At 42.6% G+C, this 16,958-nt stretch overlaps 1 protein-coding gene across 3 annotated transcripts in view; it reads left to right on the top strand.

The window, feature by feature from the left end:
• The window catches only part of cntn3b (contactin 3b), a 48,607-nt gene that overhangs the window by 21,460 nt on the left and 10,189 nt on the right, over nucleotides 1-16,958 (top strand). For 2 of the 3 annotated variants that reach the window (XM_081717805.1, XM_026999658.3), the window contains exons 5-13: nucleotides 2,695-2,790; nucleotides 5,328-5,531; nucleotides 5,937-6,039; nucleotides 6,770-6,954; nucleotides 9,996-10,132; nucleotides 11,550-11,679; nucleotides 12,913-13,063; nucleotides 13,213-13,340; nucleotides 15,105-15,280. In XM_081717805.1, coding sequence (XP_081573931.1) covers nucleotides 2,695-2,790; nucleotides 5,328-5,531; nucleotides 5,937-6,039; nucleotides 6,770-6,954; nucleotides 9,996-10,132; nucleotides 11,550-11,679; nucleotides 12,913-13,063; nucleotides 13,213-13,340; nucleotides 15,105-15,280 — 1,310 coding nt within the window. The remainder of the gene's footprint in view (nucleotides 1-2,694; nucleotides 2,791-5,327; nucleotides 5,532-5,936; nucleotides 6,040-6,769; nucleotides 6,955-9,995; nucleotides 10,133-11,549; nucleotides 11,680-12,912; nucleotides 13,064-13,212; nucleotides 13,341-15,104; nucleotides 15,281-16,958) is intronic. The other variant, XM_081717806.1, reaches the window with a different exon arrangement.

The raw sequence follows: 16,958 nt of genomic DNA, 5'->3' as shown, positions 1-16,958 counted from the left end.
GCATGCGATGGAGCATTGTCTTGCATAAAAATCATGATCTTCTTGAAAGATGCAGACCTTTTCATGTACCACTGCTTGAAAAAAGTGTCTTCTAGCTCATCTTTAATAATACCAACCCTAGCAGTACTCCACCTCCACCTTGCTGGCATCTGAGTCGAAGATGGGCCCATCCATCTGGTTCATCAAGAGTTACTTTCATCTCATCAGTCCATAAAACCTTTGAAAAAAAAAATCTGTCTTCAGGTATTTCTTGGCCCAGTCTTGATGTTTCACCTTATGTGTCTTGTTCAGTGGTGGTTGGGTTTCAGCCTTCCTTACTTTGGCCATGTCTCTGAGTACTGAACACCTTGTACTTCTGAGCACTCCAGGTAGGTTGCAGGTCTAGAGTATGACAGCCCTGGAGGATAATGGGTTCCTGGTCTTCTCAAATCTTTTGCAGTTAATTTGCATCTTTTTTTTCTCAATACGTTTCTTGCAACCCTGTTGACTATTTGCAACAAAGCATTTGATGGTTCTGTGATCACACCCCAATATCTTAGCAATTTTAAGAATGCTGCATTCCTCCGAAATACATTTTACAATTTTTGACTTTGAGTCAGATAAATCTCTCTTTTTGGCCCATTTTGCCTGAGGAAAAGAAGCTGCCTAATAATTATGCACACCTTGATATAAGGTGTTGATATCCTTAGGCCACACCCTCCCTCATTTCACAAATGTGCATCACCAGATATGCTTAAATCCAATAAGCATTCAAGTTTATATAGCTTGTAGTTGGAAAATGGGCATAAAAATGATATGGTCAAAATACTCTCTTGCCTAATAAATGTGCACACAGTGTATTTTTCAACTTGACTCAGCTCAGCAATTGTTATAATTGCTCTTTACATTTTATGGTGTATCAAGACTCTAACATTGAAAATATTAAAGTCACTGGGGTCTTCACCTCAGTATTTTTTTTTTTAATGTAAGTAAAATTTTAAAGTAAAACTAATGTGTGATGACTCACCTTCTCACCAGTGAGTCAGAGAATAAAAATGGCTCACTTGTCATTTGAAGGTATTTTAGTAACTTGTGTCATATGTGCATTACAACTAACTAACCAATTACAGAGCTTCAACTTTAAAAAGAGGGGAGTCACTAAACTTTGACTCACTCTATGACCATAGGAACTGAACTGGAGAAATAAAGGCAAACTTGGAATCAATAGGTCCAAAGATGGAGGTTAACTTTATAAGGCTATATTAATGTAACAGTAAAATAAATTAGGATGCGTAGCGTCAATCCCAGCTTATGAGTGAACCCATGTAACTTTTGATGTTGCTAATGCCTCTCCTCTTGACCTCAACTTGTAGACAAGATAAGAGCCTTGTATGCTTGAAGTGCAGGTCCTGTAGGGTCCTGCAGGGTCCTGGAAGGTCCTCTGCCCTTTCTTTCTCCATATTGTTCCGACTTGCAATTGATTGGCTATCTGGCCAAAGAGAGCACCTGACTCTCTTAGGAGACAGGCTGCCACTATCCTCATGGGTAAGATAATAAATTTTACTTCAGGGGAATGGTTAAAAGGACTTGCTTGACATTTATTTCCGTTATTGATCATTGGGTAGTAGAAGAGGAGTGTTGGTTTAATAGGGTCCTATTGCTGCCAGTGTTAATTACCTGTTTTAAAGGTGAGACTGTTATTTTAGGCAAATAAATCAGCAGTCTTATCAAGGAGTCTAATGCTTTTTTTACATGTTAGCTGTTTGTCCATAGCTGCAACAATATGTTTAGGAACCAAAATTGTATAGGAATTTATATTGTTCTTTGTTAGTGAGGCATACAGACCTAGGATGGTCTGATTTGTTTCATTTCAAGTTTTCACCTCATACATCATGATGAACCATATCACGCCACTAATATATAAACTTTAATGGAAAAGCTGAATGTGCTGGTTCATAAGAAATCAATAAAACAAACAGAGAGAGAATCCCATGGCACCAGCCTTCAGTTCCTGAGTTCACCTCCTTTACCTCCATTGCTGGACTGATATTAATGTTCTTCACTATATAAGTGCCTGGTCCTTCCTCAAATGTTTGGCATGGGCCAAACCATATAGATTCCGGCCCAAGCACTCGTTAATCAACCACAAGGCCTCGGCCCCTCTGGTTTTAAGCCTTTCGTGCTGTGACGGTGGGACGTTGTGACTCGCTCAACAGACATGAGCTGGAGACAGTCTGGGATGTGTCTCTGCTCCACCAAGGAGTTTCTCATTGGGTGAAGCCGGCCTGAGCGCTTCCACCTTGCCCACCCAATCTTGCTTTACCCCATCACTGCCCCTCCCTATTCATATTAACAGTCATATTGACCCCGTTATGTTTTCCTTGGAGAGTTCAGTCTGCTCGAGAATGTGAAACTAGCAACCTGGCCTGCTACTAGCTCTTCAGCTCTGGAGCAGAGAGGAGGCTTTTTCCCAGGCCAGGTGTTGGAGCAGGCTGCCTGAGTTTCCTCCTCCTCCTAACTTGAATAGGAAGATGAATGAGGTAGAACTACATTGACATGGAGGGTGATGCTGTTACAGAGCAAAGATCAGGCCTCATTTGATAATAACATGTGCTAGAGTGCTTTGCCTCCAGTATGGCCAAATGTTAAAATACGACTTCTATAGTGTCTCTGTGTCTCATGTCTATGTCTATGTACATGTATGTTATTTTGTAGATCTAGAAAATTTCAAAACCCAGACAAGAAGTGCTGTGAATGTGCGGGAAGGCCAAGGTGTTGTTCTGTTGTGTGGAACCCCTATGCATTCTGGAGGTAAGGCTGTTTTATATGGATGTTTTTGTTAGAAACAGCTTTTTTCATGTCTCATGCTTTGCAGAGCATAATTACCCAGAAGACACAGGGTGTAAGAAGTGCACAGAGCTCTTATATTAAAGGCAGCACAGGAATATTGTGCCTGCCATTTAGTAACATATCAATACAGCTGTGGATCATTTCCCAGTAAGACAAATGCGGCTAGGATGAGTTTGAAGTCTGATGTACTGGAAGTTCCCAAATGGGAGCTTGAGGCATAGAAACCACTATTTTAGTGATTCCAAAAGGAAAAAAAACTAAATAAAACTTCTCGGTGCATAAGCTGCACTCCATCAGAGTCAGTCACAATCATTCTGTCCTGTATGCTCAGTAGCTCCCTAGATTTTCTGTGGCCATCTGAAACCTTGAAAATTTTAGGCCTGTCTATTTAGAAAGCTACAATGTCCCAAATGAAAATGAAAGACTGATAGTGAGAAACCTCCATTTCAACTTGAGGCCACAGTGGTTACAGAAACAGATGAGACATTAGAAGTCATGGGATTTGTTTCATAGGCTAACTATTAGGATTTGTGAAGATGATAATTAATGTGTGATTAATCATTTGACTAGTTAAAGTATGGGAATCCCATTTGGTATTGGAAACCCCTGATGTAATATTTTCATATTGTTACCTTTTATAAAAGCTTGCACTAACTAACCAGCGCAGTGAGACAGAAATGAGACAGTAATTCTTGCAATGTCATTTATGTCATTGGTCTGCACTGTATTTTTGAGACAATCTATAGTTACTTTAAAAAAGTAAAACTGGTAAACTGCTGATATTTTTTCCTAAATCCCTCCTTATACTTACCTGCCTGGCCTCCATTTATTGTTACATTTGAATCACTTTGTTTTCAATTAGACTACATTCTGCTTGGCAAATAGAAATGTATTCCTCGACTTGGAATTTCAGTCCAATCGGAAAGCAATATATTTCTCACCAGACTGCATTTGCTGCTCCAAACAAGCAATCGATAGTGAGATTATCATGTCTAAAATACAATGGCGAATGCTTAGTTGGACACATTCTGGCCAGCTCAGTTTCCTTCTTAGCCAGAGGAAAACTTTCTAGTTCACAGCTCAAGGCTGTAAAACTCAGAATGAGAACCAGGGGATTCATGGATTCACTAGGTAAATGAGCAATGGTGTCAAATCCTAAATGCCACATGGATAGTCGAGATGTAGACCAGATGAACAAAAGTAAATAATGATATAATAGTCGTATTATACATTTAGTACCACATGTTCCCAAAAAAATGGATCTTTCAGAGATAAAATATCACAAATACTACGACAAAAACCATGTTGCTGTTTAGAGTTCTTTGATTTATGGCCTCCATTTAGGTAATATTTTCACAACTAGCTTGTTGTGTTCCTCACTTTCAAAGGCATGCATACCATGTATAACTGTGTCTGTGATGTGCCCATTGAAACTTATGCACTCTGCTTCTAGCCCTTGTATGAGGGTGATGAGATGGTGATGGTAAAACACAATTACATGATTATTATATCAAGAGGCATCTTGCAAATCATGGTTCACAGCCTGTGCACACACTGTAAGAATTCTTCCTAAGTGTCTCAGTCATTTGCCGTTTGTGCCTTGTTTGATTCTTCTGTGCAATTACATGTGTGAGAACGACATGTTCTGTATTTTTTTTTTCTTTTGCATAATACAAGCCCTTTTCAGTCAAGGGCGCGCTATCTCTCTATAGCTTTCAAGTCAGTCAACAAATGCTAACTCTACTTGTTAGCCTAATCGAGCTTTTTAGGCAGCCAGTTGGCTGTCATAATCCCTGTCGCATCTGCGGTCAGAGGACTGGAGATACCTCCATTGGTGACTTGGCATGAGTGTTAAGCGTGGCACACACCTTGGTAGCTCGCAGCGCTCGTGCCTGCTTCTGAAAGACACCGTTTTGCTGTTGTCTGTTTTTCTTGTCTCCTTTTCCTCCTCCTCTCCCTGCCACTTCTGTGGATGGCACGGTAACGCACCCTAGCAGACCTCTCCCCCCCCCCCCCTTGCGTCGTTCATGCCTGGCTGACCAGGCATGAACGACACCGAGCGAGGAGCCTCCGTCCCCAGCTGCTGATGCGTATATCCGGACCAGGCACGTGTCAGGAGAGGACCTGTGAGACAATTTTAATCTAGTTTGTTTCGCTCCCTTTCCTGTTGCCTTCAGAAGCAAGAACAGCTAGCCAGGCTGTACATACCTTCAAGGCAAGAAGCAAGAACTGCTACCCAGGCTGTGAATACCTTCAGCATGGTGGAAGGGAGGCCACCAAGGATGCCTTTGCCCTTGCAGGCTAATCTGTGGATTTGCTCACAGGTTCACACAAGTGGCCTGGGGTTTTCACCCATAGAGTTCACTCCAGCACAAAGATAATAATTCTGATCCAGAGGTGTCAAAGGGAGAAGCTAAGGTGTCAACGAGACAGGTTAAGGTGTCAAGGGCTAGATTAAGGTGTCTTACCTAAGGGCTTGTCTCTGTCCAATTCTCTAGAGCTCACCTTCGCCTGGGTCTTCAATGAGTACCCTTACTTTGTTCAGCAAGACAGCAGACGCTTTGTGTCCCAGGAGACAGGGAACCTATACATTGCCAAGGTGGAGCCATCGGACGTGGGTAACTACACGTGTGTTGTGAACAACAGTATCACCAAGGAGAAAGTGCTTAGTTCTCCCACACCTCTTGTGCTGAGAAATGATGGTAAGAGCCTTCATCCGTACCAGATTCCATCTTTTATATCTACTCAGAATGGCTTGCTTCCAATGAGATACAATCTCAGATTCAGACCAAGATGCCTTTTTAAGAAAGGTCCCCTTTTTTCTAAAGGTTGTTTGAGAGATCTTTTGCTAAATGCCAGTCTTTTGATGGCTGAACTAGAAGCTAACCTGTAGCTCTGACAATGTCAGCACAAGGCCACATACTGGTTTTACTCAGAGAATGCTTTTATAAAGCTTTCTGTGTGTTTTCTTTTATGAATCTTCTCTGTATTTCTTCCTGTTCTTTGCCATTGTCCTCTTGTTGCTGGGTTGTCTGTGTACAGGAGCCTGAAGTGTGTATACCATAAATCACTGATGAAAAACATGGTGTGTTGTTTGCCCATTACAGGAGCAATGGGAGAGTATGAGCCCAAAATAGAAGTTCATTTCCCTGACACTGTACCTGCTGCTAAAGGATCTTCTCTGAAACTGGAATGCTTTGCCTTGGGGAAGTAAGTCATTCGTGTGAGTGCACGTGTGTGTGTGTGTGTGTGTGTGTGTGTGTGTGTGTGTGTGTGTGTGTGTGTGCGTGTGTGTGTGCGTGTGCGTGTGCGTGTGCGTGTGCGTGTGCGTGTGCGTGTGTGTGTGTAATGTTGAGCTGGTGTTCAGAACCTTGCTTAGTTATCATGCAGTTTTATTCTTTTTTGATACACCATTGCAGGAGACATGAAATTGAAGATCATTCCTTTAGGTCCTTTTCTAATGCGATTAGCCATCTGCAATGGCAATTTTTTTCCCACAGGAGACTCCTTAGTGTAATGGTCTGCTTTTCACAGAGCAATAACCCACAAGATTTACTTCTTAAGTAGTGTGGAAAATGAGCTGGATGCCTCTTCTCAGAGGCTGGGAAGGAGAGGCCTCATTTAGTACAGGAAAAAGCGCATTTTCAAAGAAGCGGAGATTACAGGCTTTCAGGGAGCAAATAGCAATATCACACCAGACATGAGTGTGAATCAGATATGTTCACAGTAGAATTTCCTCAAGCGGGCACCTGCGTCAAAGAAACTGATGAGGAAATAGATCCTTTCCTGTCGTGCGTTTACCTATTCAGTAACAGAAGAATTTAACTCCATTCTCGGGAGCATGTGTAGACTATTCTGTAAAGAGCTTGAAGTGAACTAGGAGAGGGTTCTTAGGAGAACATGTGTTCCAGCTAACGGTGCTCTTTCTGCCTTTCCACAGTCCAGTACCTAAGATCAGCTGGAGAAGGACCAACGACGTTCCGTTCCCCAGTAAAGTCAAGCTGAGGAACTCCAATGCCATTTTGGAGATCCCACGGTTTCAGCAGGAAGACACTGGGATGTACGAGTGTGTGGCGGAGAACAACCGAGGGAAGAATGCGGTGCGAGGCCGCCTGTCTTTCCATGGTAAAGTGTTCATTTAATGTCTATGGAAACCACAAGCAAGTTGGCAAGCAATTTATTTATTTTTTTTGCTGCAGCAGCTGTTTGTTATTAACAATGCACTTACTAAAACATACAATTATGTACACCATAAATTCTCACTGCTCTCTGCTGGTGAATTTGGGGCCAGCCGAATCTCTGCAGTAATTCCCATCTGGGAGTCTGTACAAATCAAAGAGCAAGCATTCTTCCATATTAGCACAAGACATGTTGAGTGGACATGTTGGAGCTTTTGCCATATTTGATCATACTATTTGATCAATAATAAGGCTTAAACTGAGAAGGTCAGCAAAACCTTTTGGGCCTGCCGGGAATGATTATATCACTTCTTCTCCAAGCATACACATTGGCGTGCTTGTCAAGGCATCTAGCCATTTTCATCGTGATGCATAAGTCTGAATGCAATGAACGTTACACTCACTGTGTCATGTGTTGTAACTCAAAGCAAGGTCAAGTCACAAATGATGCACATTGAAGAGGAGCTGCTCCAATGCATAACCCATATGATCACGATACTGCCCAGCATTAGGACACGTTGCCATCACATCAAATGGCCTAAACCTCTAGACACTCAATACCCCTCTTGATATTTGAAGAACACCATAAAGAGCAACCTGAATCATTTCCCATTATCAGTAACTTTGATTTTTGTTTAACTGGATGTTTGTAGATACGCAAACACATTCTGATTCGTCTCTTCTCAACTAGTTTACTGTGCTCCAAAACTCATAGTATGCAGAGAGCTGCTGGTTTTATAATGGAGACTCTCATCTTTTTCGTCCTCTTCATAATAGATTATTTTTGAAATGCAATTATACTCCAGCGTTAATTGAACTCACACTCAGTATACAGGCATTGGGGAGGGTGTCTACCGGGCAGACGCGTAATAAGGCCTGCAGAATGAGGTCAGAGGATTTATTTGTGTTGAGCTGAGGGAGCATGCCTTCGGTGTGATAGAATTGTCACATTTTCCCAGGCGGCAGTGGGGAGGGGTCGTGGTTGTGGGGAAGGGTCGTGGTTCTCATTTTCTTAAACCGATTCATACCCATACGCTTCTCTGAAAGCAGTGCACTTTATTGCTTTTACTTTGACTCCAGTCCCACCCTACTGTGTATTATCCTTATGGAAGAGAGAACAGCAAAGTATTGTAGGGGAAGAAAGAAACCACCTGGGTGAAGTCTTTGTTGTCGGTGAAGAGGCTTTTATGTACATGATGTGTTTCTCTCAGCAAGACATACTATTGCAGTTATTAATAATTTTGAGGATTTTATGGAAAAGAATAGCAGTAAGGAGCAGAAAAAGCTTATTTGAAATAAATTCAACAGAATTTATACAATTCATTGCATGATCAAAATGAATTTGTAGACTCTAGTGCAAGGGGCTAATATTGTACTACCCTGCGTTCCAAATTATTATGCAAATGATATTTTTCTCTGATTTTCCTAAATGGTCAATGCAAATGACAGTCAGTATAATGTTCAAGTCATCAACCGTTAGAGTATAGATTGTATTGTATTGAACAAACCTCCCAATGATGACAGTATTTTTTCAAAAATAAAGAAACAAATGATGTACAACAGTTTCAAAACATTTTATAGGTTGTAAAGAACTGAAAATGGTCATTTGTTGAATTTGCAGCATTGAGAGGTCACATTTACTGAAATCAAAAGCTATTTCAATTTAAAAAAAAATCTTAACAGGCCAAGTTACATGTTAATATAGGACCCCTTCTTTGATATCACAATTCTTGCATCCATTGAACTTGAGTTTTTGGAGAGGTTCTGCTTGAATTTCTTTGCGGGATGTCAGAATAGCCTCCCAGAGCTGCTGTTTTGATGTGAACTGCCTCCCACCCTCATAGACCTTTTGCTTGAGGATACTCCAAAGGTTCTTAATAGGGTTGAGGTCAGGGGAGGATACCATGAGTTTCTCTCCTTTTATGAAAATAGCAGCCAATGACACAGGTATTCTTTGCAGCATGAGATGCTGCATTGTCATGCATGAAGAGGATTTTGCTACGGAAGGCACGGTTCTTCTTTTTGTACCATGGAAGAAAGTGGTCAGTCATTAAACTCTGTATACTTTGCCAAGGTCATTTTCACACCTTCAGGGACCCTAAAGGGGCCTACCAGCTCTCTCCCCATGATTCCGGCCAAAACATGACTCCGCCACCTCCAACAAGGCTGCGACGTCAGCAAGGGACACGGTGGCCATCCACCAACCATCCACTACTCCATCCATGGTTGCACAGCACTCATCAGTAAACAAGACTGTTTGAAAATTAGTGTTCATGTATGTCTGGGCCAACCATATCTGCTTGTGTGCACTGGTTAGGGGTGGCCGAATAGTAGGTTTATGCACAACTGCATGCCTCTGGAGGATTCTACACCTTGAGGTTTGCAGGACTCCAGAGGCACCAGCAGCATCAAATACCTGTTTGCTGCTTTGTAATGGCATTTTAGCAGCTGCTCTCTTAATCCAATGAATTTGTCTGGCAGAAACCTTCCTCATTATGCCTTTATCTGCACAAACCCGTCTGTGCTCTGAATCAGATACAAATCTCTTCACAGTTCGATGATCACGCTTAAGGTTTCTTGAAATATCTAATGTTTTCATACCTTGTCCAAGGCATTGCATTATTTGACACTTTTATTTCCCATATTGCTTGAAACCTGTGGCCTGCTTAATGATGTGCAACGTCCTTCTTAAGTAGTTTTCCTTTAATTGGGCTCACCTGGCAAACTAATTATCACAGGTGTCTGAGATTGATTTCAGTGATCCAAAGAGCCCTGAGAGACTCACCATCCATGAGTTTAACTAAAAAACAAAAAATTAAATCTTTGACACTTAAATCCAGTTTGCATAATAATATGGAATGTGGTGTAATGTAATACTAATGTTCAAATATTAAGCCTGTACATGTATTTTTGCACTTGAATTGCTATCTTTAGTTTCCTACAGAGTCCTCAGTACTTTACCATTGACTTACAATTGTCTCTTCATAGCCAAACCTCATTGGCTACAGACAATGACAAACATGGCCTTGTCCATCGAGGAGAACCTATTTTGGGAGTGCAAAGCCAATGGGAAGCCTAAGCCCTCCTACAGCTGGCTGAAGGATGGAGAAACACTCATGTCTGAGGTACAGTGGAACACTTCAGACAAACTCAGATGCTGGCTTTATTTGACATATGTCCAAGGTTAGCTATGAAAGATGGCTGGAAAATGTACAAATTCACATGGCCCATAGCAAAAATGATCGATAACAACTATTGTAAGAAAGCCATGAGCCAAAATGGGTTTTACTGACAGTAAGAAACATGGTGTGAAACAGCCATTAAAGGATGAAGGGGCTTTTAGCTCAACCCTCCTGCTGTTCTCCTGCCCTTTCTTGCCCAGTGCTTCTTTCATGCACTCCACTTCTGTTTGTTTTCAGTTTGCACAACCTTCTCAGAAACTCCTAGTAAGCATGTCACCCACAAAGGTTTTATGTAAACTTTATTTAGAAAGTGAAATATATAATTTACATTATATTTCTGCATGAATGGCTGGGCTTTTCCAGTTTGCAGGTGAAACTGTGAACTAAACAATAGAACATTGAAACATTTTTCTTGGTTTACTGACAGCGGCTGCACTCAATGTTTTATACTGAGGGCAGCTGCATCAACTTCAGCCTCTTATTTGTGGCGGCTGAAGGGACAGGGTTGCCCGACTGTAACTATAAGATAAAAAGTGTCCCTATTAAAAAAGTGTCCCTATTAAGCTGTCACTGGTGTTGCGGTATTACACAAAACTCCGAATTCTGTGTCCTATTGTTATGAAATGAGGTCAGGGCACAGTGCCCCTTCTGCACAGCAAAATAATATTAACTTTCTCAGCAAGCCAAAGCTAGCGTGGCAAGACTAGTAGTGCTGTAACGAGGCAACAGAGCAGCAACAGTGGACACATTAGCTGTGGCCTCAATTTGGACCAATCACAAGCAAATGACCTCCCTCTGTCTGTCTCTGTCTCGCTCACTCCCTCACTGTCTGTCCCTTAGTAGCCTGTGTCCATGCCAGGCATGCTGTGCTGAGTTCCAGCTTTAAAAAAACAGCTGATGGGCGTCAAGCTTAGCTGACAGTTTTTGAACTGCGTCTCGCTCACTTTTCAAACAGCCCTTTGTTGCCAAATGAGACGAGTGTTAGTGTGCCATGGCTGCTAAAACAGTAGCGCTGCCACCCTAGGTGCCGAAGTTGAGGGTCAGCGAGTTTTGCCTGCTGGCCTGCTTGTCTACCCCTTATATCCAGCACCTCTTCCTCAACTGCCCCTCACAAAACAGTCTGAAAATGTATGCTATAAATACAGTGGAACAGTATTTGAAAAGTCTCTCTCTCTCATACACTCTTTCTCTGCTTCTCTTCCTATAGTTCCTAAAGTGGTGCTTCTGAGTAATTGCATCTGTGCTTATAAATGTAAATGTAATAGCCTGCTCCTGCACGTAGACTACCGTGTGTGTGTGTGTGTGTGTGTGTGTGTGTGTGTGTGTGTGTGTGTGTGTGCTCGCGTGTGACCCCCCACAGGGCCGGGTGTTAATAGAGAATGGTGCCCTCACCATCTCCTCGCTGACTGTCTCAGATGGGGGGATGTATCAGTGCGTGGCAGAGAACAAGCACGGGATCATTTATGCCACCGCTGAGCTGATGGTGCTAGGTAAGGGCTTCACCTCTCCGCTCCGAAATAAAGGCCAGAACCTCACAGGCTTTCCCTTTTACTGCACTCCCCAAATTCATTCCAACACTGACTGAATAGTTACTCAACACTTTGCTGCCTAGGTAAAGGTTAGTAAAACAATCTTTTGCTGGCACTTAAAACATCCTCTCCTTTACTTCAGTTGTACCTGCTGGTCATGCTATAACTGGTCATTTAGTATCATCAGCAATATCTCAAGTGCTTCAGTCATTGTTATGGATTCCTCTTCTAATTCCATTCAAACATCACCATCAGCCTAAATAAGCCAGCAACTTCAGGACAGTTCTTATAGGCCCAGCACACAAACAACACGGCAACTTGTCAGACTAACAGTTACTATCAGAATGAATCCATGGAAGAAAACAATGTGGAAATCTACACCTTTCAGAGTGAGTGGTCCTGTCTCATAATACAATACTGTATGTGGTTCTACTTTAGATGTGAAGGCATGCAGCAGTATAAGCTGAGGTGGTTACCCTTAGACCATTTTGCCTTTTTTTTTTTTTCCTTCCCCCTTATATGTTGAAACATGTTCTATATATAGCAAGGCATTGGAGTTCTGTGAATATTGTGAAATGTCAGTAATAAATAAAACGATGATATAAAAAAAAAAGAAAACACTGTAAAACCTTGGATCAGGATTTATTTATTTTTAACCAGGCCATCTTTCTATCTCTTAATCCTGTTATGTTTGGGGTTTTTTTTCATAAAATTTGCCTACCCCTGCTATCAACCCACAAAATGTCACCCAGGGCAACAGTGACAATATTCATCTGCCTGAGCGCCTCAAAGCCTAGCTTTTGCTTCATATTGATTTTGCCGCTTTGACAAGTGTTTTGTCGTAGCTGTGTTCTTTCTGGAGTTCATGCATGTAAATCATGACATATTGATTTCAGCCCCTTTGCGGAACCCTGTGTAACCAAATCCTACCACATGCCATGTTGAGAAGATGACTTAATGCGAGACAGTCAGGTCACAGCCCAGAACCAGAAGCTCTGTCTCGACACCCAACTGCGCCAGTCGATGGCTCCATTTGTTAAAGTCTTAAATCTCAAAGACTTCCCTTGAAGGCAGGGCGCCCCTTTTTTATTCTTACCGCCGGAGGCCGTAAGAAAGGCAATCGCTGCTGGTCACGGCTTCTATCAAAGCGGCATTAAACCTCGTCTGCGGGCCAAATCTCTCTGTCTCGCACAGCCTCACCACCCGACTTCTCTCAGAGCCCTTTGAGGAGCACACTGAAGGCTCGCGCCGGTAGCGAGGTGAACCTGGAGTGCCGGCCAAACGCCTCGCCCAGAGCCATCAGTGTGTGGAAGCGAGGGAGCGAGGTTCTCCACAAAGACGAACGGTAAGAGACACCGCATAAATAGCGTCACCCGTCAAGGCACTCTTGCTGGCGCCAAGATTTACTGTCGAATTGCCAGCTCATGCCATGCCTACTCGCCCTAGGATAAAAATGTGTTCTTCAAAATGGTCGGCGGTGGTTGTTTCCCTCAGGTTCTCGCTCTTCCCTAATGGAACGCTAAGGATTGCCAACGTGACTAAGCGAGACGGGGGCATTTACACGTGCATCGCCAAAAACCAATTTGGCAGTGCAAGCATGGCAGGCCGGCTGCTGATCACAGGTCAGTTGCTCTCCAATTTCGCTCACATATGTTTTCCCAGTAGTGTCGAGCTTTAAGTGTACTTTAAAGTTTCAAAGGCTTTGCTGTTGTGATTGCTTTCGTTGGTCTCCTGGTGCCAAGTCACATTTTAAGTGTAGCCTGCGATGATCTGTTAGGCATTATAATAAAATAACCAGGAGCGTAGTGTTATGAGCATTTGTAGTAGGGGATGGCCTCTGTTACACACATTTCAAATGAAAGGACAAATGGCTTCCATCCAAAATGTGTACTTCTAAATAACGTACTTAACAAATGTCTACATTCTGTAATACATTTAATCTCTGTCATTTGGAAGAAATGAGCTAATCTGGCAATCCAAAGAGTTCCACACTTCTCAAAGCTTTTGCTAACCTCCGCCAGACTTGGCCACAGAAGGTGCCCACCCTCTGCCTTCAATACCATGCGCTCTTTCCAAACATCTCTCCAAAGCCCCTTAGCCTACCCCTCTGTGCTGTCTGTGCACATGCCAAACAACTGACAGGCCCTGGCAGTAGCTGACAGTAACTGACTGCTATTGTACAGAAGTTTCCTGACTGGCTAATACAGCTGGACTGGAAAAGGTTAAAAAAAAAAAAAAAAAAAAAGTAAGAAAAAAAATTGGTTACTGACTGCATAACTCAGGACAGTCCAGACATTTCTTTTTCTTTTAGAGCAGCTATTTTGGTGATTGGTATAAGGAGGCTTCAGCTTTAAAGGCACAGCTGACTCAGGGTCATTAGGAGAGTCGGTAAACCTTTTCCTCATTTAATGGCACTGTGAAATCAGTCCTTCCATTCTCCTCCTTTCCTTTATAATCTGTTTCTGCCATTAACTACGATGTGCTTTATAGGGCAGGGGATGGCAGGGGGCTGGTTGTCGTGCGTGAGTGTGTGTCCACGTGTGTGGGTATCAGCCACTCTTATTATTTCTTTATTCCTCATTAGCGTTTTGTTATGCACCAGAAGATGACCCCTTTAATCTGGTGTAATTTAATTAGCATGACCTTTTCCTCAGAAGACGTCACCCACCACACCCCCCCCCACACCCCCACCCATCCTATTGCATCCCAGTTCACTCTAGATACCTTACTCAATGTATTTTCCCTTATTATATCCCACTTAAACATTTTTTCCTCTTACTGACAGTCACCATAATGTAGAACAGTGGTTCTTAACCTTTTTACAAGTATCACCAATGGGCAAAAGATATCGAAATGCCAGCGTTGCATTGTGGGGTTATAAAGATATAAAGCAGATCACGGTGAGTTATAACCTCAGTTGTTCTCCTTGTCTGGCAGTACAGTATTTGACTTGTTGCAAGACATTACCACAAGTTTTTTGTTCACATATTCTAACCAAGTGTGAAAAGTGGCATATGTCCACTCATCTTTAGTATAGCGACTGATACAATGTACCTATTTTTCAAACATCCTCTCTGTCAGAATGATTGCTGACCAATACTGATACTAGTGTTTCTTCTAGACTGTACATCTCTCAAAGTACATCATCTCACATTTTTGGTAGTTCCTCAGGACACCAATGTTATTTGTCCACACTTTCGTCACTTGGGAGTTCAAGAACGGGTTCTGTAGAATGTGCAGGAATGTCCATTTACAAATCGCAGTAGCCCATGGTGCTGTTAAATGACCCGGAGTCTAGAGGCACCGCTATCGATGCCTCAGTAGTCTGTGGTGGCGTGAACAGCACAAACACCCATCTGACTGATCTGTGCTGGCTCCGTGCACAGAGCCAACCCGAATCACGCAGGGCCCTGGCAGTCTGGAGATCATCGTGGGCGAGAGCATCGTGCTACCCTGCCAGGTGGCCTCTGATCCAGCCCTTGACGTGACCTTCTCCTGGGCCTTCAACGGCCAGCCCATTGACTTCCACCAGGACTTGGACCACTTCGAAAGGGTCGGCGGGGTGAGTACGGGGAATTTCCCTGGCACGCCATGTCGCATGCTTCTACCCCTCAGCCAAAAGCACCACCACATTTCAAATCTCATTAATGATTTCTAAGGTATTTATGACCTAGTTTAATAAATGAAACAATTGGAACTTAGTGGATACCGGTTAGTATGCTTTAATTTGTGTGTTGTTAACTGCCATTTACTATTGTTTATTCGTTTTTTACCTGCTCCCTAACACTCAGGTTTGCATGTGTGGATTTGTAGCGTTATTTTTAACACTGATCAGTGTTTCTTTATATTCACTTGTATTTATTTGACCTGTGTTGGTATAATGAATCAGCTTGTAGTATGATCCTGAAACCCCTGCTTCAAAGAGCTCCAGTCCTCACCATTTTTGTAGCTATAATGGAATATTCCAGATGATTTCCTTTCCCTTGTTCTGGGTCACTCAGTTGATGACCTACATTTGAATGTGGATGAATTAACATGAACAGCTGGTGCATTATAGTTTGCAAAAGAAAGAGACCACATCTATTAAAATAATATTTTTCCTACTTTTCTTTCCTCCTAACTTCTAATTTCTGTACCTCAAGGGAGGCCATTCCCTACTGTTAGTCTGCTGTAATTGAATTTGAATACCTATTTATGTAGCAAGAGTCCTGAATTAATTTCAGAATGAGTTTGCTACCAAGAAGCAAGGACAAGGTTGAAGTAAGTCAAAGAATGGTTTAATTCCTGCTTTGAGTTGGCCAATGTTGAATGTGTTCAGGGTGTTCTTTTTTTTAAATGTAGGACTTGATTATTTGTTTTTGGCTCGTCACTTGCAAATTATTTTTGTCCGAAAATGATGTTGATAGAAAGTTATTTATTTATGCAAGGTTGGTCCAAATTTAAGAATTCCCCTGGCACAATAAAGCTCTAGAAAGTACATTGTGACATGACAGTGGACACATGATACAGATAATGGCGACATATGCTGACACAGGATGCAACGAGATGTGTGTTTTCATGGCTTGGCGAGCTTCCCACTCGCTGAGATTACCACTTCCCCTCTTGGCTGATTCAGACGAATACATTAGCATAATTAAACAGCGCCCCTGCCCCCCACTTCACTGCCTGACCATCAGAGCTGGAATTTTAACCTTTGTCGCTCTTCTCATTGCTAGCTAGCTGCCATCCTCCAAGGCCTTTGGGCTGGGAGACTAGCTTGTCCCAGATGGGCTGGCCTCCCCATGGCGGCTGCGGCATTAGCATGCGATCTGTGAATGGCAAGGCATCCATGGCCTACTTGCGCGGCTGGCGCAGAGTTAGCGTGTGGGCTGTCACAAAGGGACCTTCCAGGAGGGAATGTTCTGAGGCTTGTGAGTTTGTAACCCATATTACTCCTGAGTGAACTACCTCCACCACACGTTTTATAAGCCAGCACTGCAGAGATATGTTTTGACAGAGACTTTAATGGAAAGGGCATATATTTTAGGAAGAGGAATGGATTGCTCTTTTACTTAATTTTTTGTTTTTGGATTGTGGTGAGCAGACAGCCGAAGAATACCTGTTCCTTGTTCGAATGTACATTGTTTGTGTTTGGGGCCTGTTTCTGAGATTTCTGTTTGTGATATCCTTGTTCGGTTGTCTCCCCTAATTGACACATGACTGCGCTCATCCCTACAGAGGCTGTGGTCGGGAAACACAGT

The sequence above is a fragment of the Electrophorus electricus genome, chromosome 7 (assembly GCF_041902795.1).
Source record: "Electrophorus electricus isolate QZ-2024a chromosome 7, ASM4190279v1, whole genome shotgun sequence".
NCBI lineage: Eukaryota > Metazoa > Chordata > Actinopteri > Gymnotiformes > Gymnotidae > Electrophorus > Electrophorus electricus.
This window is presented reverse-complemented; position numbering and strand designations above follow the sequence as displayed.